Below are 26,445 nucleotides of genomic sequence, written 5' to 3' on the forward strand. Positions count from 1 at the left end.
GGCAGTCTCGTAAGCCAATCTGATGATGCTTTTAAGCCAAAAAGAGAGAGAGGTAGAAGTTGCTTTTTGACCTCTCCTTTTACCAGAATAAACAACAAACAAGGAAGATGTTTGTCTAAAATCCTTTGTAGCATCTAAATAGAATTTTAGAGCACGAACTACGTCCAAATTGTGCAACAAACGTTCCTTCTTTGAAACTGGATTCGGACACAAAGAAGGCACGACTATCTCCTGGTTAATGTTTTTGTTAGAAACAACTTTCGGAAGAAAACCAGGTTTAGTACGCAAAACCACCTTATCTGCATGGAACACCAGATAAGGAGGAGAACACTGCAGAGCAGATAATTCAGAAACTCTTCTAGCAGAAGAAATTGCAACCAAAAACAAAACTTTCCAAGATAATAACTTAATATCAACGGAATGTAAGGGTTCAAACGGAACCCCCTGAAGAACTGAAAGAACTAAATTGAGACTCCAAGGAGGAGTCAAAGGTTTGTAAACAGGCTTGATTCTAACCAGAGCCTGAACAAAGGCTTGAACATCTGGCACAGCTGCCAGCTTTTTGTGAAGTAACACAGACAAGGCAGAAATCTGTCCCTTCAAGGAACTTGCAGATAATCCTTTCTCCAAACCTTCTTGAAGAAAGGATAGAATCTTAGGAATTTTTATCTTGTCCCAAGGGAATCCTTTAGATTCACACCAACAGATATATTTTTTCCATATTTTGTGGTAGATTTTTCTAGTTACAGGCTTTCTGGCCTGAACAAGAGTATCAATGACAGAATCTGAGAACCCTCGCTTTGATAAGATCAAGCGTTCAATCTCCAAGCAGTCAGTTGGAGTGAGACCAGATTTGGATGTTCGAACGGACCTTGAACAAGAAGGTCCCGTCTCAAAGGTAGCTTCCATGGTGGAGCCGATGACATATTCACCAGGTCTGCATACCAAGTCCTGCGTGGCCACGCAGGAGCTATCAAGATCACCGATGCCCTCTCCTGATTGATCCTGGCTACCAGCCTGGGGATGAGAGGAAACGGCGGGAATACATAAGCTAGTTTGAAGGTCCAAGGTGCTACTAGTGCATCTACTAGAGTCGCCTTGGGATCCCTGGATCTGGACCCGTAGCAAGGAACCTTGAAGTTCTGACGAGAGGCCATCAGATCCATGTCTGGAATGCCCCACAACTGAGTAATTTGGGCAAAGATTTCCGGATGGAGTTCCCACTCCCCCGGATGAAATGTCTGACGACTCAGAAAATCCGCTTCCCAATTTTCCACTCCTGGGATGTGGATTGCAGACAAGTGGCAGGAGTGAGTCTCCGCCCATTGAATGATTTTGGTCACTTCTTCCATCGCCAGGGAACTCCTTGTTCCCCCCTGGTGGTTGATGTACGCAACAGTCGTCATGTTGTCTGATTGAAACCGTATGAATTTGGCCTTTGCTAGCTGAGGCCAAGCCTTGAGAGCATTGAATATCGCTCTCAGTTCCAGAATATTTATCGGGAGAAGAGATTCTTCCCGAGACCAAAGACCCTGAGCTTTCAGGGGTCCCCAGACCGCGCCCCAGCCCACCAGACTGGCGTCGGTCGTGACAATAACCCACTCTGGTCTGCGGAAGCTCATCCCCTGTGACAGGTTGTCCAGGGACAGCCACCAACGGAGTGAATCTCTGGTCCTCTGATCTACTTGTATCGTCGGAGACAAGTCTGTATAATCCCCATTCCACTGACTGAGCATGCACAGTTGTAATGGTCTTAGATGAATTCGCGCAAAAGGAACTATGTCCATTGCCGCTACCATCAAACCTATTACTTCCATGCACTGCGCTATGGAAGGAAGAGGAACAGAATGAAGTATTTGACAAGAGTTTAGAAGTTTTGATTTTCTGGCCTCTGTCAGAAAAATCCTCATTTCTAAGGAGTCTATTATTGTTCCCAAGAAGGGAACCCTTGTTGACGGAGATAGAGAACTTTTTTCTACGTTCACTTTCCACCCGTGAGATCTGAGAAAGGCCAGGACAATGTCCGTGTGAGCCTTTGCTTGTGGAAGGGACGACGCTTGAATCAGAATGTCGTCCAAGTAAGGTACTACTGCAATGCCCCTTGGTCTTAGCACCGCTAGAAGGGACCCTAGCACCTTTGTGAAAATTCTTGGAGCAGTGGCTAATCCGAACGGAAGTGCCACAAACTGGTAATGCTTGTCCAGAAATGCGAACCTTAGGAACCGATGATGTTCCTTGTGGATAGGAATATGTAGATACGCATCCTTTAAATCCACCGTGGTCATGAATTGACCTTCCTGGATGGAAGGAAGAATTGTTCGAATGGTTTCCATTTTGAACGATGGAACCTTGAGAAACTTGTTTAGGATCTTGAGATCTAAGATTGGTCTGAATGTTCCCTCTTTTTTGGGAACTACGAACAGATTGGAGTAGAACCCCATCCCTTGTTCTCCTAATGGAACAGGATGAATCACTCCCATTTTTAACAGGTCTTCTACACAATGTAAGAATGCCTGTTTTTTTATGTGGTCTGAAGACAATTGAGACCTGTGGAACCTCCCCCTCGGGGGAAGCCCCTTGAATTCCAGAAGATAACCTTGGGAGACTATTTCTAGCGCCCAAGGATCCAGAACATCTCTTGCCCAAGCCTGAGCGAAGAGAGAGAGTCTGCCCCCCACCAGATCCGGTCCCGGATCGGGGGCCAACATCTCATGCTGTCTTGGTAGCAGTGGCAGGTTTCTTGGCCTGCTTACCTTTGTTCCAGCCTTGCATTGGCCTCCAGGCTGGCTTGGCTTGAGAAGTATTACCCTCTTGCTTAGAGGACGTAGCACTTGGGGCTGGTCCGTTTCTGCGAAAGGGACGAAAATTAGGTTTATTTTTGGCCTTGAAAGACCTATCCTGAGGAAGGGCGTGGCCCTTGCCCCCAGTGATATCAGAAATAATCTCTTTCAAGTCAGGGCCAAACAGCGTTTTCCCCTTGAAAGGAATGTTAAGCAATTTGTTCTTGGAAGACGCATCCGCTGACCAAGATTTTAGCCAAAGCGCTCTGCGCGCCACAATAGCAAACCCAGAATTTTTCGCCACTAATCTAGCCAATTGCAAAGTGGCGTCTAGGGTGAAAGAGTTAGCCAATTTGAGAGCATGAATTCTGTCCAAAATCTCCTCATAAGAAGAATCTTTATTGAGCGCCTTTTCTAGTTCATCGAACCAGAAACACGCTGCTGTAGTGACAGGAACAATGCATGAAATTGGTTGTAGAAGGTAACCTTGCTGAACAAACATCTTTTTAAGCAAACCCTCTAATTTTTTATCCATAGGATCTTTGAAAGCACAACTATCTTCTATGGGTATAGTGGTGCGTTTGTTTAGAGTAGAAACCGCCCCCTCGACCTTGGGGACTGTCTGCCATAAGTCCTTTCTGGGGTCGACCATAGGAAACAATTTCTTAAATATAGGGGGAGGGACGAAAGGTATGCCGGGCCTTTCCCATTCTTTGTTTACAATGTCCGCCACCCGCTTGGGTATAGGAAAAGCTTCGGGGGGCCCCGGGACCTCTAGGAACTTGTCCATTTTACATAATTTCTCTGGAATGACCAAATTCTCACAATCATCCAGAGTAGATAACACCTCCTTAAGTAGGGCGCGGAGATGTTCCAATTTAAATTTGAATGTAATTACATCAGGTTCAGCTTGTTGAGAAATTTTCCCTGAATCTGAAATTTCTCCCTCAGACAAAACCTCCCTGGCCCCCTCAGATTGGTGTAGGGGCACTTCAGAACCAATATCATCAGCGTCCTCATGCTCTTCAGTATTTTCTAAAACAGAGCAGTCGCGCTTTCGCTGATAAGTGGGCATTTTGGCTAAAATGTTTTTGATAGAATTATCCATTACAGCCGTTAATTGTTGCATAGTAAGGAGTATTGGCGCACTAGATGTACTAGGGGCCTCCTGTGTGGGCAAGACTGGTGTAGACGAAGGAGGGGATGATGCAGTACCATGCTTACTCCCCTCACTTGAGGAATCATCTTGGGCATCATTTTCTCTAAATTTTGTGTCACATAAATCACATCTATTTAAATGAGAAGGAACCTTGGCTTCCCCACATACAGAACACAGTCTATCTGGTAGTTCAGACATGTTAAACAGGCATAAACTTGATAACAAAGTACAAAAAACGTTTTAAAATAAAACCGTTACTGTCACTTTAAATTTTAAACTGAACACACTTTATTACTGCAAATGTGAAAAAGTATGAAGGAATTGTTCAAAATTCACCAAAATTTCACCACAGTGTCTTAAAGCCTTAAAAGTATTGCACACCAAATTTGAAAGCTTTAACTCTTAAAATAACGGAACCGGAGCCGTTTTTATATTTAACCCCTTTACAGTCCCTGGTATCTGCTTTGCTGAGACCCAACCAAGCCCAAAGGGGAATACGATACCAAATGACGCCTTCAGAAAGTCTTTTCTATGTATCAGAGCTCCTCACACATGCATCTGCATGTCATGCTTCCCAAAAACAAGTGCGCAATAGAGGCGCGAAAATGAGGCTCTGCCTATGATTAGGGAAAGCCCCTAGAGAATAAGGTGTCCAATACAGTGCCTGCCGGTTATTTTACATAATTCCCAAGAATAAAATAATTCCTCAAAGCTATGAAGTATTAAAATATGCTTATATATCAATAGTTTTAGCCCAGAAAATGTCTACAGTCTTAAAAGCCCTTGTGAAGCCCTTTTTTTCTTATGTAATAAAAATGGCTTACCGGATCCCATAGGGAAAATGACAGCTTCCAGCATTACATCGTCTTGTTAGAAATGTGTCATACCTCAAGCAGCAAAAGTCTGCTCACTGTTTCCCCCAACTGAAGTTAATTCCTCTCAACAGTCCTGTGTGGAAACAGCCATCGATTTTAGTAACGGTTGCTAAAATCATTTTCCTCTTACAAACAGAAATCTTCATCACCTTTCTGTTTCAGAGTAAATAGTACATACCAGCACTATTTTAAAATAACAAACTCTTGATTGAATAATAAAAACTACAGTTAAACACCAAAAAACTCTAAGCCATCTCCGTGGAGATGTTGCCTGTACAACGGCAAAGAGAATGACTGGGGAAGGCGGAGCCTAGGAGGGATCATGTGACCAGCTTTGCTGGGCTCTTTGCCATTTCCTGTTGGGGAAGAGAATATCCCACAAGTAAGGATGACGCCGTGGACCCGACACACCTATGTTGGAGAAATTGTAACCTGCCCCCTACCAGCTGTGCTGGAATGAGGGCCGCACCTTCATGCGGATTTGGGAGCTGGTTTTGACTTTCTAAAAGGCTTGGATTTAATCCAGACTGGAGAAGGTTTCCAAACGGAAACTGTTCCTTTAGGGGAAGGGTCAGGCTTCTGTTCCTTATTCTGACGAAAGGAACGAAAATGATTAGCAGCCCTATATTTACCTTTAGATTTTTATCCTGAGGTAAAAAGGCTCCCTTCCCCCCAGTAACAGTTGAAATTATTGAATCCAACTGAGAACCAAATAATTTATTACCTTGGAAAGAAAGAGAAAGCAACGTTGACTTAGAAGTCATATCTGCATTCCAAGACTTAAGCCATAAAGCTCTTCTAGCTAAAATAGCTAAAGACATATGCCTGACATCAATTCTAATGATATAAAAATGCATCACAAACAAAGTTATTAGCATGTTGAAGAAGTTTAACAATGCTATAAGCATTATGGTCTGACACTTGTTGCGCTAAAGCCTCCAACCAGAAGGTGGAAGCTGCAGCAACATCAGCCAAAGAAATAGCAGGTCTAAGAAGATTACCTGAACATAAATAAGCCTTCCTTAGAAAGGATTCAAGCTTCCTATCTAAAGGATCCTTAAAAGAAGTACTATCTGCCATAGGAATAGTAGTACGTTTAGCAAGAGTAAAGATAGCCCCATCAACTTTGGGGATTTTTTCCCAAAACTCTAATCTATCAGATGGCAAAGGGTACAATTTCTTAAACCTTGGAGAAGGAGTAAATGAAGTACCCAGACTATTCCATTCCCTAGAAATTACTTCTGAAATAGCATCAGGAACTGGAAAAACTTCTGGAATAACTACATGAGGTTTAAAAACTGAATTTAAACGCTTATTAGTTTTAATATCAAGAGGACTAGACTCCTCCATATCTAATGCAATCAACACTTCTTTAAGTAAAGAACGAATAAACTCCATCTTAAACAAATATGAAGATTTATCAGTGTCAATATCTGAGGCAGAATCTTCTGAACCAGATAGATCCTCATCAGAAACAGATAAGTCAGAATGATGGCGGTCATTTAAAAATTAATCTGAAATATGATAAGTTTTAAAAGACCTTTTACGTTTACTAGAAGGAGGAATAACAGACAGAGCCTTCCGAATAGAATTAGAAACAAATTCTCTTACATTAACAGGAACATCCTGAATATTAGATGTTGAAGGAACAACACCAGGTAATGGATTATTACTAATGGAAATATTATCTGCATTTGAAAGTTTATCATGACAACTAACACAAACTACAGCCAGAGGAACAGTTACCAACAGTTTACAACAAATGCACTTAGCTTTGGTAGAACCGATATCAGGCAGCGTCTTCCCAGAAGTAGATTCTGATCCAGGGTCAGGTAGTGACATCTTGCAATATGTAATAGAAAAAACAACATATAAAGCAAAATTATCAAATTCCTTAAATGACAGTTTCAGGAATGGGAAAAAATGCAAAACAAAACAAGCCTCTAGAAACCAGAAGCAACTAAAAAGTGAAACGGAAATAATGTGAAAAAAACTGGCACCAAGTATAATGCCCACATTTTTTTGGCGCCAAGAATGACACCCATATTTTTTGGCGCCAAAAACGTCCGCAACACACATACGTCAAAAATGACGCAACCACATGAAAACTTCCGGCGTCAACTATGACGCCGGAAATGACGAAATTTTTGCGCCAAAAGTCTCGCGCCAAAAATGACGCAATAAATTGAAGCATTTTCTGCACCCGCGAGCCTAACAGCCCGCAATTTAGAAAAAAAGTCAATTGAAAATTTTTAATGTAAGAAAAAATATAAATTCATGTGCATTTTTCCAAAAAATTAAACTGGCAGTCTGAAAGAAGGAATACTGATTATCCTGAATCATGGCAAATATAAGTTTAAAACATATATTTAGAACTTTACATATAAAGTGCCCAACCATAGCTTAGAGTGTCATAAATAAAATAAGACTTACTTACCCTAAGACACTCATCTACATATAGTAGATAGCCAAACCAGTACTGAAACGAGAATCAGTAGAGGTAATGGTATATAAGAGTATATCGTCGATCTGAAAAGGGAGGTAGGAGAAGAAATCTCTACGACCGATAACAGAAAACCTATTAAATAGATCCCCTAGAGGAAGACCATGGTATTCAAATAGGCAATACTCTCTTCACATCCCTCTAACATTCACTGCACTCTGAGAGGAAAACCGGGCTTCAGCCTGCTGCGAAGCGCATATCAACATATGAAATCTAGCACAAACTTACTTCACCACCTCCATGGGAGGCAAAGTTTGTAAAACTGAATTGTGGGTGTGGTGAGGGGTGTATTTATAGGCATTTTGAGGTTTGGGAAACTTTGCCCCTCCTGGTAGGAATGTATATCCCATACGTCACTAGCTCATGGACTCTTGCCAATTACATGAAAGAAATAAAGATATAGCATCTATCGGTAACCAGCTAAAACTTTCATGCCATTTTTATTCCTTAAATATATTCAATATATGTGTGGTGTCTCTTACATAACTATTTAAAGCATAGACATATGGCTGTAAATTGTCATCTACCCACTCAGACAGATGTTCAATTAGGGAACCATTCCCTGAAACAATAGGATATCTGTTAGACCTTTGTGTGTTTTAGGTAGGTGATAGAACACAGCGGTTGTGGGATGTTCCACATATAGGTATTCAAATGTGTGTGCATCTATAAAACCACATCTTTTGCTTTCATTTAACAGTTTAAATAATTGTCTTTGGAAACTAGTACATGGATTATTGGATACTTTCAAATAGACATTGGTGTCTCCTAGTTGTCTTTTGGCCTCAGTTACATACCAAGCTTTATCACAAACTACAGCACTATTACCTTTATCTGATCTTTTAATAACGATGTTTTCGTTATTCTCTAGCATTTTAAGAGCATCTTTTTCTTTTTTTGTCAGAATGTTTGTTCTCTTTTTGCTAGACATTTTTTCACTCAGAGCTGTGAGATCTTCCACTATTCTCTTTAGGAACAGCTCTAGCTGCTTACCCCTGGAGTGTATAGGGTAAAAATTAGATTTACATCTAAAGCCAATGTGTTTTTTTTTTTTTTATATCACTATTTTCCAGATCCTCACCTTCAGCTAAAAGCTGTTCCAAATCATTGCGAGAACAAACATCCTGAAAACCTATATCAGTAATTCTATTTACATTGATTTTAATTGTTTGATATGTATCTACATCTAGAGATACATTGGGGCATATCTATCAAGCTCCGAATGGAGCTTGGTGCCCCGTATTTCTGGCGAGCCTGCAAACTCGCCAGAAACAGCAGTTATGAAGCAGCGGACAGACATAGCCGCCTGCCCTGCTCAGGGCAGGCGGACAGACATCGCCGCAATTCAGCCCGATCGAGTACAATCGGGTTGATTGACACCTCCCTGCTGGCAGTCGATTGGCCGCGAGTCAGCAGGGGGCGACGTTGCACCAGCAGCTCTTGTGAGTTGCTGGTGCAATGTTAAATGCGGAGAGCGTATTGCTCTCCGCATTTAGCGAGGTCTTGCGGACCTGATCCGCACTGTCGGATCAGGTCTGCAAGACCTTTGATAAATAGAGGCCATTATCTCCAAAGAAATGTTTTCTTAGGGTCAAAGACCTTACAAATTTGTTTATATCCAAAATCGTTTGAAAGAGACCAAAATATTTAGAAGGGAAGAAGTTAAGCCCATAATTTAAAACTTTCTTTTCCGTCTCGCTCAAACGATATGTAGATATATTAATTACTGAGTTTACGCATATTTCCGATTGTTCTTGTTCTCTCTCAAGGGGAACCGTGGCCATATTTGGAATTCATTTTGCAAACTAATGCAGAATTTTCTCCCATACCCAATAAAAACATTCGTAGTAACTACTCAAAGGAGTCTGTGTTAATAGGAGATATTTGTTAAGACATATAGGATGATATAAACAGCTGGACAAAAATTAAACAACAAAGTAAAATTCCTCCTGGGCTTTGGAAGTTATCATCTTGATTATCTCTGTTCATCAAATCAAACTAAAATGATGAACCCTGCTATAATAAGGAACAAAAGCGTCTGCTTATTTGCATGATATTGCACTAGGCACATACATCTAGTATCAAATTTATAGAGTAATTTGTAAAGTGTTAAGACCTTGTCCATCATCATCTGTGCAGATGGCAAAATATTATCCAGAGCTTCAGTGGAGTTCAGCCAGGGGTGGTCTAGAACTCCTTCAATGGTAAGTCGTTCTTCTGGTTTCACCTTCAGCAGCCTGTACATAAAGACATAAAGCAAGACACACATATATATATATATATATATATATATATATATACATACACACACACTCTATAAAGCTAAAATAGAATTCCAAGTAAGAGGTCTTTTTTAAATAAATAAAATTATTTTGATTTATTAGGATTTTGTTGAAAACTCTCCCTAAATATAGTGCAAACATCTGAAAACTGCAAAAAAAATGCCAAGGACCCTCAACAGAATAATAATAATAAATGACTGAGAATGGTTGGCTATCCTTGTTGTCAGAAAACGCTGTTGCACTGAGAGGAAAGCAGGGAGAATAGCTACAGTCTGATGCAGTCAAACAGCCAGTGTAAATCTCTATTTGATTTTCTATGAGGAAAGAGCTAAGTAAGGGGCTGGCTTATTGCTTAGTGCTAGTAGTTTTTTTGGCTTTATCAGTAATGTCTATATTTAAACAGCTGTTCAATTCTTGTTTGTGACTAAAGCAGTAAAAGAGCAACAAGTTAAAACAGGCCACACCAAAAAAAAGTTGAAGGAACCTTTTTGAATAGAGTAGATTTCATCCTATATCACCACCAGATATGCAAATGAAGGCACACTGAAATATTTTCTAAAGCTGGCAGGTCTGTGGTATACATTTAGCTTTACAAACAAGATTAAACACTTTACTGTATGGATGATTTAAAGAATTATTAGCTTTCATTTTTACAAAAGGTTTTGGGAGAGGCATGAGAAATAAATAAATCCGAAGTCGTAATGTACCCAACATTTAGTAGCTAAATATTACATACTAGCTAAATATTACATAGTACTTACTGATATTGTATTTTATAGCAGCACCTAGACATGCAAAGAGGAATTCTAATAAAATAATCTAATTCAGTGATAACCAAATTCCTGACAAATGGGTTCTGCAGATCAATATTAACGCTATTTATTTAAGGCTATTAAATGCGCAAATAATAATATGTTTCCTAAAAATGCCTAGTGGCACAGGGCCATATTTAGGTAAGGTTGCTTGGTACCCACTATCTGATGTTCTCCCCCTCCAGAGAGCTTTTGAGTTGTAGCCACCTGGACTGAACATCCAGCAGAAGTCCCCAAAGCTCATATTTCCTGGGGGCCACTAAAACTATGGCACTTATTTTTAGCGCAGTTGTATCCCAGTACAGAGGGCTGTATGTGACCCACAGGCCAACAACTGACTAGGGATGGGTGAAGGCTTGGCAACATTTGAAAAATTAAACAAATTTTAACACATTTGTTTGTTGTTTCGATTTTTGAATGTTTGTACAACATTCTAACATTAGTTTTATGTAATAGTATTTCTAATGCTTTCTTTAAATGTAATATTCAATTTTTATAATTCAATTTGAATTATGCAATATTTGAAAGAAAAAAATTTGAATTTATATATTTTAATAGTGTTTCTAATGCTCTCTTTAAATATAATATTTAAAATACAAATAGAAACTATTAAAATGTTTGTATCAATTTACTAAACTCCCTACTTCATGAACTATCTTCATGAACTATTGAACTTCTGAATAGTGTTTGTTAAATCAAATGTTACATTAAAAATTTTGAATGTGAATATTCAATCGAACGACATTCGAAAACCGTACATAACATTTGATTACCGAATTTTAATGGATTTTCATTTATAACAATCGATTGTCCAAAACGAATGTACACAGAACTATTCGTTCTACCAAACGAATTGCACTGTCAGCACATTCACCCAATCCCTACAACTGACCATTTCTGGTCTATTGAATTAAATAGTTTTATTTGTAAATCCATAAACACCTCTTGCTTTTGTCCCTATGAGGCACTATATTTACAGCCTCAACTTTATATGCCCTTAAATGTAATTAAAAGGTTCTATCATATCTCCTCATTCCTTTCTCTCCTCTAAGGCATTCATATTTAGATCACTGAGCCTTAAGCTTTCTTTTTAAACCACAAACAGATTCCAGTTTATTTATATCCTTCTGGATTTATGGCCCCAAGAACTGCACATAATACTCATTGTGAGACCTAACTAGTGAATTAACTAGTCTGTGAATTGCTATAAGAACCTGACTACTCCTGCTGCAAATACATCTATCTACACACCCAATCATTCTATTGGCTTTACTTGCTGCAATATTACATTGTTTATCAAAATTCAAATCATCTAAAATAATTATTCCCAAGTCCTGATCGTGTTTTACAACAGTCAGAAAAGTGTAATTGGGTCCTGAGGAAGAAAAGGAACTGCCCCCTCATGTGAAAGAGTTGTAACTTCAAATTGACATGCGTACAGTAACTGGATAGGTTTTCTAAACAGATAGTAAAACTAGAAATAATATACAATAAAATATATTTGAAACTATTATAACTTACTTCCTCACAATGTCTTTTGCCATTTCAGAGATCTGGCTCCATTCCTCCTCAGGAAACTCAAAACTTCCTGTCATGATTTTTTTCCTCATGTCTTTTGGGATTGTTCTACTGTGGTGCCGGGAGTAGAACGGAGGGTAGCCGCACAGCATGACATAAATTATAACACCAAGTGACCATAGGTCACAGCTCTGTGGGATAAACCAGAGAATTCCCAGATAAAATAAATAGACATATGCGATTCTTAAATCTGCAAATCTGTGAAGGATCCAATTATCTTTATTGAGTGCTGTATGCAAACTGTGCTCTATACAAACTACACTAAATTTAATTCAGATTGAATAACGGGTAACTAATAAAAACAGTAGTGTTTCAACAACAAAAAAACAAATAAAAAATATGTGAAATCAATTAACACTTTGCACCCAATCAAATCAAATCAATAAATCGCCAATAATATCTTCCAATTTAAATGGGTTTCTTTTTTATTTAAAAAAAGAAAGAAAAAAAAAAGGAAATTATAATCTCTCCATCAATATCTATAAATAAATATAAAAAGTAACCGTGTTCCTATGCTGAAGAATACTAATTTAAATTGTAGAACGACTTGATTTTGTTGTTATATTGGGAAATAGAATCCTATGTTTGTACACTGCAAGGGTATAAATGTTTTGTACTGCTTTTCTCTTTAAGGAACACTTACTTACTGGGGTTTTTTTTTTTTAATAAAAAGATTCTTGTTTACATTTACTGGGCTGATATAAAAATTAACACTTTATGCATCAACTATATAATCTATATTAAGAATAATTAAAAGATCCCTAAATTGACCTTATTATAGGTGTACGGTGTTGGTGAGGTAGGAATAATCCCAGACTTTTCTTTCTGGTGTCTTCTCTGGGCCTCCAAAACCTATGAAGTAGAAAATAATTCACAGAAAACAAATTAATACTGATCTAGACATGAGCTATGTATAACTGTTAAAATTATTAAAGAAAGTAAATCATTAAGACAGTCTGTTCTAATTCTTAATAATAATTTCTATTCCAAAACACACATCAAAATATGCAAATTTTGTTGTTCTTCCCCTTTTAATGAAGAGAAAGTGTATCCCAAAAAGGTCAAAATAAATTTGATTCATATACAGTATTGTTAAATCCTGATGACCATTAAAAAAAACAACTGTAGCTAACGGTAATGTATTCAAACAATTTTTACACTCACCTAGTACGTTAATCTTGTGCAAGATTGCAGAAGGGGTTTAATGTTCCTTCATTAATCCGCACTAAACTATGTTTTGTTGAAAATCACAAATAGTTAACTACATTCAAGGGATATGAAACCCAATTTTTTTCTTTCATGATTCAGATAAGGCATGTGATTTTAAACAACTTTCTAATTTACTTTCTTATGTTGAAAAGCAGGTACATATGCTTAAAGGGACAGTATACACCAATTTTCATTTAACTGCATGTAATAGACACTACAATAAAGAAAAATATGCACAGATACTGATATAAAAATCCAATATAAAACAGTTTAAAAATTTAGCTCTGTTAAAAAGATTAGTTAGAACACCCACTGAAAGTGGGAACTATTCAGACACTCCCCCCTTCCACTGCATATGAAAATACTCTTTACACAAACAGGAGCAAGCTGGAGTAGGTATACGTCGGTATTCTCCTAAATCTTTGGGGCTTGGTTAGGACTGAAAATCAGCACAATGTTATTTAAAAATAAGCAAACCTATAATTTGAAAAAAAAGAAACAGCTGTATAGGCTATATAAATGGATCATCTACAAAACATTTATGCAAAGAAAAATAGAGTGTATAGTGTCCCTTTAAGAGCCGGACCATTTCTAGAGCACTATATGGCAGCCGGTTTGCAAGAATGCTATTCATTTGCAAGAGCACTAGATGGAAGGAAATAGTGCCAAATGCCTATCTGCATGTCTCACTAACACAGAATATCATGTGAATGAAGCAAATTTGATCATATAAATAAAATTAAAAAAAAGCATAACGTACGCTCTGTGTGGGGGTTTCATGTTCCTTTAAAAAGGGATAATAAATCAAAATTCAACCCTCAAATAAATGTTGAATTACACACATATAAAAAAAAATGCAATGCACACTCATTTATTTTGGTTTTCCTGTAATTCTCCTCTACTCCAGAGATGCTACACTCCATACTAAAGTATAGCAGAGTTTACTGAAACCTGCAAGATGCTACAGCGGAGAAGCTTATTTACTTTAGCCCTCTGATTGGCCACAAAAAAGAAGGGTTTTAATCTTTGAACTGCACTAAGTCTTGCAAATGATGCTAAGCATCTGACACTTTTAAAAAAAAATGTAAGCATTTGTGTGCATATTTTTTACATTAAAGGGCTTTTTCGTCATATATATGTATAATCAAATGGCTTTATTTTCTTTTTAAAAGGAAAGGCAAACCACTTTGCTTAATTATGAATAGTAAAACAACTTTCACAAGAGACAAAAGTGTGCCGGCACCAATCAGCAGCTAGCTCCCACTAGTATAGGATATGTGCGTATTCTTTTTCAACCAGGGATACCAAGAGAATGAAGCACATTTGAAAATAAAAGTGAATTTAAAAGTGTCTTAAAATTACATTTTCTATCTTAATCATGCAAGTATAAATTTGACTTTTCTATCCCTTTAAACCTTAGATTACTGGAACCACGCAGTCCATACTTTATTTATACATACCTGAGGAGCGACATAGTAAGGGGTGAACTGCGGTGTCATTAGGTCACCCTGGTCAACTTTGGCAAATCCAAAATCACATAATTTCACTGGAGCATCCTGTTATTGAGAGACAAGATACACGAAATGACACATAAAGGCAGTAGCTTGCTGACTAATGTTAATCATACAAACAATATTTAGTTTACTATATGCTATGTGGTCAATTACATGTTAATGTCTATCATATATTTAGAAGTGATTCCATAGATAGCTCTAATGGGCTTCAGCATCTCAGTATATTTCAGTGATTGGGGGGACTACTCCTGTGAAACAGTTTGGTAGCTAGGTACTGTATATGAGCATATAACAGTTGATGTGAGGTTGTACATATATAGATTTATATGTATATACCATCAGTTTAAAAGCTTGAGTGAATCAGTGTGCGCCCTGCTGTTGCTCCTTCTATGAAGAGGGAGGAGAAACATTCAAAAAGAACCCTCAGTTCACCAGGTTTAAAGACTTAAAGAAAAAAAATAGAATACGTAAATAGGTATTTATTGTGATAAAACCCAAATGATCTTGCTCCTTTCATATACGAACAAGGACACACATACATAAATCTTCTCCATTATATTGCAATTACAGTTGTCATACCAAAGAGTTGTCCTTAAACAGTAGGTTCTCTGGCTTCAAATCTCTGTGTGCAATATTTAGCGAGTGACAATACTGCAATGCCAAAGAAATCTGCGGAAAAGAAATGCAAGTCACTAAAGGACTTTCATTGGTCACATATGTCAACCACTGTATTGCAAGGTCTACTGCAACTTGAAGACCATTTTTAGCAACAAAGTGGTTAAACACAATATACTAGAAGTACATCAATCAGTAACAAAAAACAAAGAAAGGAAATGTACTGTCCCAGATATACTCAACCTTTTAACTCCAAGTGCACTTGTAATTAGGTAACTTGTTGTACCCCAAAGTTACAAAGGTCATGAGCTAACGATACAGTGTCAAGTTTCTATGAAAATAAATACTGATTCATACAAAAACAGATTTTAAATAAGGCTGTATATTTTCAACAAGCAAGTGTTAAATGATCAAGTGCCAAGCTTACAGTTATCATCCTATAATTTTAGGACACAAAGGAGCATACACAAACCAAAGGTTGTAAGGCCAGAAGTGACCATTTTATTACGTGATTTATTTAACCTCTTCACACCAGGAAAGACTTGCAATGCACTGCAGGCCCTTCAGGCAAACTATAAACTAAAAGTAACACAAATAAAAAAGGAATTACATAGTATCTGTAAACAAAATGGTAAAGTTACATGTGCCATGGAAACGTGCATCTGATATTCGGAATATAACAAAGCAGGCAATAAGATCAAGTCAGGACCTAGTTCCCTTTAATGTGTTTTTATCCCATAGTTGTTCATTGCAAGACTAGTGGTGGAAGCTTCTGAAACTTGCCTGCTTTGTTACTTGGCTGGCTTGCTTCTCAGTGAAGTGCCGGTGCTGGCTGATTCTGTGAAACAGCTCGCCCCCCTCCATCATCTCCATAACAATTAGGAGCCGTGCCCTGTTCAAAAGTGTTAATTTAAAAAGTGGGTCAAATGTCAGTGAATATGATGTTACTGCTGATGCTGACCAACGGAAAGCGCGACCTCAAATATATATATAATTTTTTATTTTGCTATCATCCTGAAGTAGATTTATTTACGGTTAGTTTAACAAAAGGTCGCGCTCCAGATTGACAGCACTGGCACTTCTCCGCCAGCAGTGGAAGCATCCACCACGCTGCCTACACAAAGGGATTTCACTCCTTAGCATTTTCCAAATTACATCAACACAGATTGTAATCCAGTCATCTTGGCCAAAGCAGATATTTACATGTGGATATGGACATCTGTCCAGGCTGAATATAAGATGGGAAGATCTGAGAGGTCATTAGTAAAACCATATAGATATTTGGTAAAACGCTGTTACACTGGTTTGGTGTCAGTGTTTATGCTACTTATCGTTCTAGGAGGTATTTTGTAACACTTTTTTTCTGATTTTAAATGGAATCTAACAGATAAAAGGGTTTTCTACACAAAAAGACAATTTTTCAATGGTACAGTGCATACCTGTGTGGTGTATGATAAAACGTAATGTAATAAAGGTACATATTATAGGTACAGCCATTTTGGATGTGGGGGAATACTAAAAAATTTACACTGGGCAATATAACTGCCCATATTTCATACTAAAGGGACAGTCTAGCCAAAATTAAACTTTCATGATTTAAATAGGGCATGCAATTTTAAACAACTTTCCAATTGACTTTTATCATTAAATTTGCTTTGTTCCCTTGGTGGTATTTTTGAAAAGCTAAGTCTAGCTAGGCTCAAACTGATTTCTAAACCGTTGAAAACCGCCCCTTAGCTCAGAACATTTTGAAAGTTTTTTTACTGTTAGACAGTACTAGTTCATGAGTGTCATATAGATAACATTGTGCTCACTCCCGTGGAGTTATTTAGGAGTCTGCACTGATTGACTAAACTGCATGTCTGTCAAAAGCACTGAGATAAGGGGGCAGTCTGCAGAGGCTTAGATACAAGGTAATCACAGAGGTAAAAAAAAGTGTATTAATATAACAGTGTTGGTTGTGCAAAACTGGAGAATGGGTAATAAAGGGATTATCCATCTTTTTAAACAATAACAATTCTGGTGTATACAGTTCCTTAAAGAGCTAACTGCTTGTTTCTATAATAAATTGTGTAACTGCCAGAGTTTTAGCTTGAAATGATTAGTTATCCTAAACCTGCAACAGAATTACCACTGAGAAATACCGCCAGGCTTGTTGGGGTAAAAGTATTTATCTGCAACATTAGCGGTGCACACAATATTGTAGGTACCAAAATGGCAAAGACCAACCCAATTAATATGGGAAAACAAAAAGTTTACAAAAGGATATATTAACTAACATATTATACAATTATTCCCCCCCCCCCCCCCCCCCCCCCCATTTGACATCTTCTTAATAAAATAAATGATCATTTTTACTATTTAAAATGAAGAAGCTACTACTAGTCATGCTTCTGCAATAAAAAAAAATGAAGTTATAATAGATTATATACACTGAGGAGTACAAGCATATGAGAATAGACTTGGCAGGTCTTACCTAGGGCTGGATTCATGAGGGAATTGCACGCTGTTAGCATAAACATCAATGATCTGTACAATGTTTTGATGTGCTGCACACAACATATGTAGATGTACCTTAAAGAAAGGGAAACAGTCATTAATGTAAAGCATAGTCTAGTAGGAAGCATTGAGCGTAAGCCTACAGCAATAAACAGGAGGTACAAAACAAGCTGCTTTAAACTAACTTCAAACTACTATCAAAAAGTAATTACACAAGCCCGATAAGAATTGTAGCCAAATAGAAGGACTCCACATATAATTCCTACAACATAAAGAAGAGGTAAACAATTATATTCCTAAATACATACATTCAGGAATATACATACATAACTCTGAAATTCCTGAATTAGACACAAAAAGGATTATCATATAAACCATACAAATTTGTCCAAATAGTATAAAATGCTGGAATAATATAAGAAAGAGATGTGCTAGCTTCAATACATATACATCTCAAACAGCATTACTCACAATATTAAAGGGACACTGTACCCAAATTTTTTCTTTTGTGATTCAGATAGAGCATGCAATTTTAAGCAACTTTCTAATTTACTCCTATTAGCAAATGTTCTTCATTCTCTTGGTTTATTTATTTGAAAAGCAAGAATGTAAGTTTAGATGCCGGCCCATTTGGGTTGTTCTTGCTGATTGGTGGATAAATTCATCCACCAATAAACAAGGGCTGTCCAAGGTTCTGTACTTTCTTTTTCCAATAAAGATAGCAAGAGAACAAAGAAAAATTGATAATAGGAGTAAATTAGAAAGTTGCTTAAAATTGAATGTTCTATCTGAATCACACAAGAAACAATTTGGGTTCAGTGTCCCTTTAAGAAGAAGGAGGGAAAAATTAGGAGGCAGTAAAAAGAGGAGGGAGTTCATAAAGAAAAAGATGAGAGGAAAGAAATAGTACAATAAGAGAAGCGAGAATTGGGTTTTCTGCTCACTCGAAAACCTTGCAGCGTACGATAAGGGATAAAAATGCTAATAATAGAAGTTTTGGGTCCTAAAAGAGCTATGTTTCGAAACCCAATCCTTCCAGATGAGTTTGAAAAGGTCTACATTATCCAACGTATAGAAAAGTGTATATGTAACATAATATCTAACACAGAGGAACAGCTTGGAGGGGTACTCCTTTTTTCAGGACCTAGCACTAGATAGCTTAACTGCGATAAGAGGTAAATACATACTTTGATGTTCAGGTAAAGAGTGAATTCCTATTTATATAGCAAAGCTGAAGCCGGTTTTAGGTAATTTAATGCTCAAATTGGAAAAGGTTGAAAAACCCCACCACACGTATAGGGAGTCTCCTACCTGCCCACATCCCCTACAGAACAGGGGGTCGACACTCAGTGTTTATTTAAAATAATCTGATTGGGACATAGTACCAATGGGTCAGCAGTTTATAATATGTTTCAAATAAAGTAATACAATGGATAGGTTTTTTAGTAAGTGTAATAGTTTTTTTTTGTCAGGTCTTTAAAGGAATTGTAAGGTCTACAGAGTTCTCCCAATTGATCAAGAAAGTAGCTTTCGGCTAGATTACGAGTTTTGCATTAAGAGGGGTGCGGTACTAACTTGCACGTTACTATCACCGCTCACTTACCTACAGCGCTGGTATTACAGGTTTTTACAAACCCGGCGTTAAAAGACAAAAAGTGAGCGTAGAGCAAAATTGTGCTCCATACCGCACTCCAATACCAGCGCTGCTTAAGTCAGCGGTGAGCTGGTTGTACGTGCTCGTGCACGATTTCCCCATAGACATCAATGGGGAAGGCCGGCTGAGAAAAAGTCTAACACCTGCAATAAAGCAGCGTAAAGCTCAGTAACGCAGCCCCATTGAAACACATTTTATGTTTACACCTAACACCCTAACATGAACCTCTAATCTTACACTTATTAACCCCTAATCTGCCTCCCCCGACATCGCCGCCACCTACATTATACTTATTAACCCCTAATCTGCCACTCTGGACATCGCCGCCACCTACATGATACTTATGAACCCCTAATCTGCTGCCCCCAACATCGCCGACACCTACATTATATTTATTAACCCCTAATCTCCCGCCCCCAATGTCGCCGCAACCTACCTACACTTATTAACCTCTAATCTGTCGCCCTCAACGTCTCTGCCACTATAATAAACATATTATCCCCTAAATCGCCGCACTCCCGCATCGCAAACATTAGTTAATTATTAACCCCTAATCTGCCGCCCCTAACATCGCCGCCACCTACCTAAAATTATTAACCCCCTAATCTGCCGCCTCCAACGTCGCTGCCACTATACTATATTTATTAACCTCTAAACCAAAGTCTAACCCTAACACCCCCTAACTTAAATATAATTAAAATAAATATAAATAAAACTATAAAAAACTAAATAATTCCTATTTAAAACTAAATACTTACCTATAAAATAAACCCTAAGCTGGCTACAATATAACTAATAGTTTCATTGTAGCTAGCTTAGGGTTTATTTTTATTTTACAGGCAAGTTTGTATTTATTTTAACTAGGTAGATTAGTTACTAAATAGTTAACTATTTACTAACTACCTAGCTAAAATAAATACAAATTTACCTGTAAAATAAAACCTAACCTAAGTTACACTAACACCTAACACTACACTACAATTAAATACATTACCTAAATTCAATACAATTAGCTAAATTACAAAAAAAAAAAAACGCTAAATTACAGAAAATAAAAAACAAATTACAAGATCTTTAAACTAATTACACCTAATCCAATAGCCCTATCAAAATAAAAAAAAAACACCCAAAATAAAAAAAAAATCTATCCTAAACTAAAAACCACCAATAGCCCTTTTGCGGGGCATTGCCCCAAATATATCAGCTCTTTTACCTGAAAAAAATTACAAACAACCCCTGCAACAGTAAAACCCACCACCCACACAACCAACACCCCAAATAAAACCCTAACTAAACAAACCTAAGCTCCCCATTGCCCTGAAAAGGGCATTTGGATGGGCATTGCCCTTAAAAGGGCATTTAGCTCTATTGCAGGCCAAAGCCCTAACCTAAAAATAAAACCCACCCAATAGACCCTTAAAAAAACATAATTTATGCTTACCTGATAAATGTATTTCTCTTGTAGTGTATCCAGTCCACAGATCATCCATTACTTATGGGATATTCTCCTTCCCAACAGGAACTTGCAAGAGGATCACCCACAGCAGAGCTGCTATATAGCTCCTCCCCTAACTGTCATATCCAGTCATTCGACCGAAAACAAACAGAGAAAGGAGAAACCATAGGGTGCAGTGGTAACTGTAGTTTAATTAAAATTTAGACCTGCCTTAAAAGGACAGGGCGGGCCGTGGACTGGATACACTACAAGAGAAATAAATTTATCAGGTAAGCATAAATTATGTTTTCTCTTGTTAAGTGTATCCAGTCCACTGATCATCAATTACTTATGGGATACCAATACCAAAGCTAAAGTACACGGATGATGGGAGGGACAAGGCAGGATTAAGCGGAAGGAACCACTGCCTGAAGAACCTTTCTCCCAAAAACAGCCTCCGAAGAAGCAAAAGTATCAAATTTGGAAAATTTGGAAAAAGTGTGAAGCGAAGACCAAGTCGCGGCCTTGCAAATCTGTTCAACAGAGGCCTCATTTTTAAAGGCCCAGGTGGAAGCCACAGCTCTAGTGGAATGAGCTGTAATCCTTTCAGGGGGCTGCTGTCCAGCAGTCTCATAGGCTAGGCGTATTATGCTCCGAAGTCAATAGGAAAAAGAGGTTGCCAAAGCTTTTTGACCTCTCCTCTGTCCAGAGTAAACGACAAACAGGGTAGATGTTTGACAAAAATCTTTAGTAGCTTGTAAGTAAAACCTCAAGGCATGGACTATGTCCAGATTATGTAAAAGACGTTCCTTCTTTAAAGAAGGATTAGGACACAATGATGGAACAACAATCTCTTGATTGATATTCTTGTTAGAAACCACCTTAGGTAAAAACCCAGGTTTGGTACGCAGGACTACCTTATCTGCATGAAAAATCAGATAAGGAGAATCACATTGTAAGGCAGATAGCTCAGAGACTCTCCGAGCCGAGGACATAGCCATCAAAAACAGAACTTTCCAAGATAAAAGTTTAATATCAATGGAATGAAGGGGTTCAAACTAAACTCCTTGAAGAACTTTAAGAACCAAGTTTAAGCTCCACGGGGGAGCAACAGGTTTAAACACAGGCTTAATTCTAACCAAAGCCTGGCAAAATGCCTGGACGTCTGGAACCTCTGCCAGACGCTTGTGCAAAAGAATAGACAGAGCAGAAATCTGTCCCTTTAAGGAACTAGCTGATAATCCTTTGTCCAAGCCCTCTTGGAGAAAAGGCAATATTCTAGGAATCCTAACCTTAGTCCATGAGTAATTCTTGGATTCACACCAATAAAGATATTTACTCCATATCTTGTGGTAGATTTTCCTGGTAACAGGCTTTCGTGCCTGTATTAAAGTATCAATGACTGACTCGGAGAAGCCACGCTTTGATAGAATCAAGCGTTCAATCTCCATGCAGTCAGTCTCAGAGAAATTAGATTTGGATGATTGAAAGGACCTTGTATCATAAGGTCCTGTCTTAGAGGCAGAGTCCATGGTGAAAAGGATGACATGCCCACTAGGTCTGCATACCAAGTCCTGCGTGGCCACGCAGATGCTATCCGAATCACCTATGATCTCTCCTGTTTGATTTTGGCAATCAGTCAAGGGAGCAGAGGAAACGGTGGAAACACATAAGCCAGGTTGAAGAACTAAGGCGCTGCTAGAGCATCTATCAGCGTCGCTTCTGGGTCCCTGGACCTGGATCCGTAACAAGGAAGCTTGGCGTTCTGGTGAGACGCCATGAGATCCAACTCTGGTTTGCCCCAACGATGAATCAACTGAGCAAACACCTCCGGATGGAGTTCCCACTCCCTCGGATGGAAAGTCTGACGACTTAGAAAATCCGCCTCCCAGTTCTCCACGCCTGGGATATGGATTGCTGGCAGGTGGCAAGAGTGGTACTCTGCCCAGCGAATTATTTTTGAGACTTCTAACATCGCTAGGGAACTCCTGGTTCCCCCTTGATGGTTGATGTAAGCCACAGTCGTGATGTTGTCCGACTGAAATCTGATGAACCTCAGTGTTGCTAACTGAGGCCAAGCCAGAAGAGCATTGAATATCGCTCTTAACTCCAGAATATTTATTGAAAAGATAAGCAAGGTCTCCAGCACTTTGTCAAACCAACTTTATTCAGACACAAATAGCGACGTTTCGGTGTCACAGCACCTTATTCATGCTTGATATTAATACAATGGCCATATTGCATCTTTAAATACCCAAATTTTGGCGCCCTCTCAAATTGTTGTGTGGAGAGGGCTCCCACTAGTGGCCAGATAATATACATACACGTACAAAACTTATGTACAAATTGAATCATTTAATTTGAATATATTACTAAGTCCTAAAGAATACATAGAATTTCACTAAAAAAACAGAATTTATGTTTACCTGATAAATTTCTTTCTCCAACGGTGTGTCCGGTCCACGGCGTCATCCTTACTTGTGGGATATTCTCTTCCCCAACAGGAAATGGCAAAGAGCCCAGCAAAGCTGGTCACATGATCCCTCCTAGGCTCCGCCTACCCCAGTCATTCGACCGACGTTAAGGAGGAATATTTGCATAGGAGAAACCATATGGTACCGTGGTGACTGTAGTTAAAGAAAATAAAATATCAGACCTGATTAAAAAAAAAAAAAACCAGGGCGGGCCGTGGACCGGACACACCGTTGGAGAAAGAAATTTATCAGGTAAACATAAATTCTGTTTTCTCCAACATAGGTGTGTCCGGTCCACGGCGTCATCCTTACTTGTGGGAACCAATACCAAAGCTTTAGGACACGGATGAAGGGAGGGAGCAAATCAGGTCACCTAAATGGAAGGCACCACGGCTTGCAAAACCTTTCTCCCAAAAATAGCCTCAGAAGAAGCAAAAGTATCAAACTTGTAAAATTTGGTAAAAGTGTGCAGTGAAGACCAAGTCGCTGCCCTACATATCTGATCAACAGAAGCCTCGTTCTTGAAGGCCCATGTGGAAGCCACAGCCCTAGTGGAATGAGCTGTGATTCTTTCGGGAGGCTGCCGTCCGGCAGTCTCGTAAGCCAATCTGATGATGCTTTTAATCCAAAAAGAGAGAGAGGTAGAAGTTGCTTTTTGACCTCTCCTTTTACCTGAATAAACAACAAACAAGGAAGATGTTTGTCTAAAATCCTTTGTAGCATCTAAATAGAATTTTAGAGCGCGAACAACATCCAAATTGTGCAACAAACGTTCCTTCTTTGAAACTGGTTTTGGACACAGAGAAGGTACGATAATCTCCTGGTTAATGTTTTTGTTAGAAACAACTTTTGGAAGAAAACCAGGTTTAGTACGTAAAACCACCTTATCTGCATGGAACACCAGATAAGGAGGAAAACACTGCAGAGCAGATAATTCTGAGACTCTTCTAGCAGAAGAAATCGCAACTAAAAACAAAACTTTCCAAGATAATAACTTAATATCAACGGAATGTAAGGGTTCAAACGGAACCCCCTGAAGAACTGAAAGAACTAAATTGAGACTCCAAGGAGGAGTCAAAGGTTTGTAAACAGGCTTGATTCTAACCAGAGCCTGAACAAAGGCTTGAACATCTGGCACAGCTGCCAGCCTTTTGTGAAGTAATACCGACAAGGCAGAAATCTGTCCCTTCAGGGAACTTGCAGATAATCCTTTCTCCAATCCTTCTTGAAGGAAGGATAGAATCCTAGGAATCTTAACCTTGTCCCAAGGGAATCCTTTAGATTCACACCAACAGATATATTTTTTCCAAATTTTGTGGTAAATCTTTCTAGTCACAGGCGTTCTGGCCTGAACAAGAGTATCGATCACAGAATCTGAGAATCCTCGCTTCGATAAAATCAAGCGTTCAATCTCCAAGCAGTCAGCTGGAGTGAAACCAGATTCGGATGTTCGAACGGACCCTGAACAAGAAGGTCTCGTCTCAAAGGTAGCTTCCAAGGAGGAGCCGATGACATATTCACCAGATCTGCATACCAAGTCCTGCGTGGCCACGCAGGAGCTATCAAGATCACCGACGCCCTCTCCTGCTTGATCCTGGCTATCAGCCTGGGGATGAGAGGAAATGGCGGGAACACATAAGCTAGTTTGAAGGTCCAAGGTGCTACTAGTGCATCCACTAGAGCCGCCTTGGGATCCCTGGATCTGGCCCCGTAGCAAGGAACTTTGAAGTTCTGACGAGAGGCCATCAGATCCATGTCTGGAATGCCCCACAGGTGAGTGACTCGGGCAAAGATTTCCGGATGGAGTTCCCACTCCCCCGGATGCAATGTCTGACGACTCAGAAAATCCGCTTCCCAATTTTCCACTCCTGGGATGTGGATAGCAGACAGGTGGCAGGAGTGAGACTCCGCCCAAAGAATAATTTTGGTTACTTCTTCCATCGCTAGGGAACTCCTTGTTCCCCCCTGATGGTTGATGTACGCCACAGTCGTCATGTTGTCTGATTGAAACCGTATGAACCTGGTCCTCGCAAGCTGGGGCCAGGCCTGGAGCGCATTGAATATCGCTCTCAGTTCCAGAATATTTATCGGTAGAAGAGATTCTTCCCGAGACCAAAGACCCTGAGCTTTCAGGGATCCCCAGACCGCGCCCCAGCCTATCAGACTGGCGTCGGTCGTGACAATGACCCACTCTGGTCTGTGGAACATCATCCCTTGAGACAGATTGTCCAGGGACAGCCACCAACGGAGTGAGTCTCTGGTCCTCTGATTTACTTGTATCTTCGGAGACAAGTCTGTATAGTCCCCATTCCACTGACTGAGCATGCACAGTTGTAATGGTCTTAGATGAATGCGCGCAAAAGGAACTATGTCCATCGCCGCCACCATCAACCCGATCACTTCCATGCACTGAGCTATGGAAGGAAGAGGAACGGAATGAAGTATCCGACAAGAGTCCAGAAGCTTTGTTTTTCTGGCCTCTGTTAGAAAGATCCTCATTGCTAAGGAGTCTATAATTGTTCCCAAGAAGGGAACCCTTGTTGACGGGGATAGAGAACTCTTTCCCACGTTCACTTTCCAGCCGTGAGATCTGAGAAAGGCCAGGACAATGTCCGTGTGAGCCTTTGCTTGAGGAAGGGACGACGCTTGAATCAGAATGTCGTCCAGGTAAGGTACTACTGCAATGCCCCTTGGTCTTAGCACCGCTAGAAGGGACCCTAGTACCTTTGTGAAAATCCTTGGAGCAGTGGCTAATCCGAAAGGAAGCGCCACGAACTGGTAATGTTTGTCCAGGAATGCAAACCTTAGGAACCGATGATGTTCCTTGTGGATAGGAATATGTAGATACGCATCCTTTAAATCCACCGTGGTCATAAATTGACCTTCCTGGATGGAAGGAAGGATAGTTCGAATGGTTTCCATCTTGAACGATGGGACCTTGAGAAATTTGTTTAAGATCTTGAGATCTAGGATTGGTCTGAACGTTCCCTCTTTTTTGGGAACTATGAACAGATTGGAGTAGAACCCCATCCCTTGTTCTCTTAATGGAACAGGAT

At 39.2% G+C, this 26,445-nt stretch overlaps 1 protein-coding gene across 1 annotated transcript in view; it reads right to left on the reverse strand.

Moving 5' to 3' along the window:
• MAPKAPK5 (MAPK activated protein kinase 5) overlaps positions 1-26,445 on the reverse strand; it is a 100,823-nt gene that overhangs the window by 62,190 nt on the left and 12,188 nt on the right. The window contains exons 2-8 of the mRNA XM_053701704.1: positions 17,804-17,901; positions 16,111-16,219; positions 15,292-15,381; positions 14,659-14,754; positions 12,761-12,841; positions 11,933-12,120; positions 9,434-9,554 (exon numbers count right to left, since the gene is read on the reverse strand). Coding sequence (XP_053557679.1) covers positions 9,434-9,554; positions 11,933-12,120; positions 12,761-12,841; positions 14,659-14,754; positions 15,292-15,381; positions 16,111-16,219; positions 17,804-17,889 — 771 coding nt within the window. The 5' untranslated portion in view covers positions 17,890-17,901. The remainder of the gene's footprint in view (positions 1-9,433; positions 9,555-11,932; positions 12,121-12,760; positions 12,842-14,658; positions 14,755-15,291; positions 15,382-16,110; positions 16,220-17,803; positions 17,902-26,445) is intronic.

The sequence above is a fragment of the Bombina bombina genome, chromosome 2 (genome assembly GCF_027579735.1).
Source record: "Bombina bombina isolate aBomBom1 chromosome 2, aBomBom1.pri, whole genome shotgun sequence".
In the NCBI taxonomy this organism is placed as follows: Eukaryota; Metazoa; Chordata; class Amphibia; order Anura; family Bombinatoridae; genus Bombina; species Bombina bombina.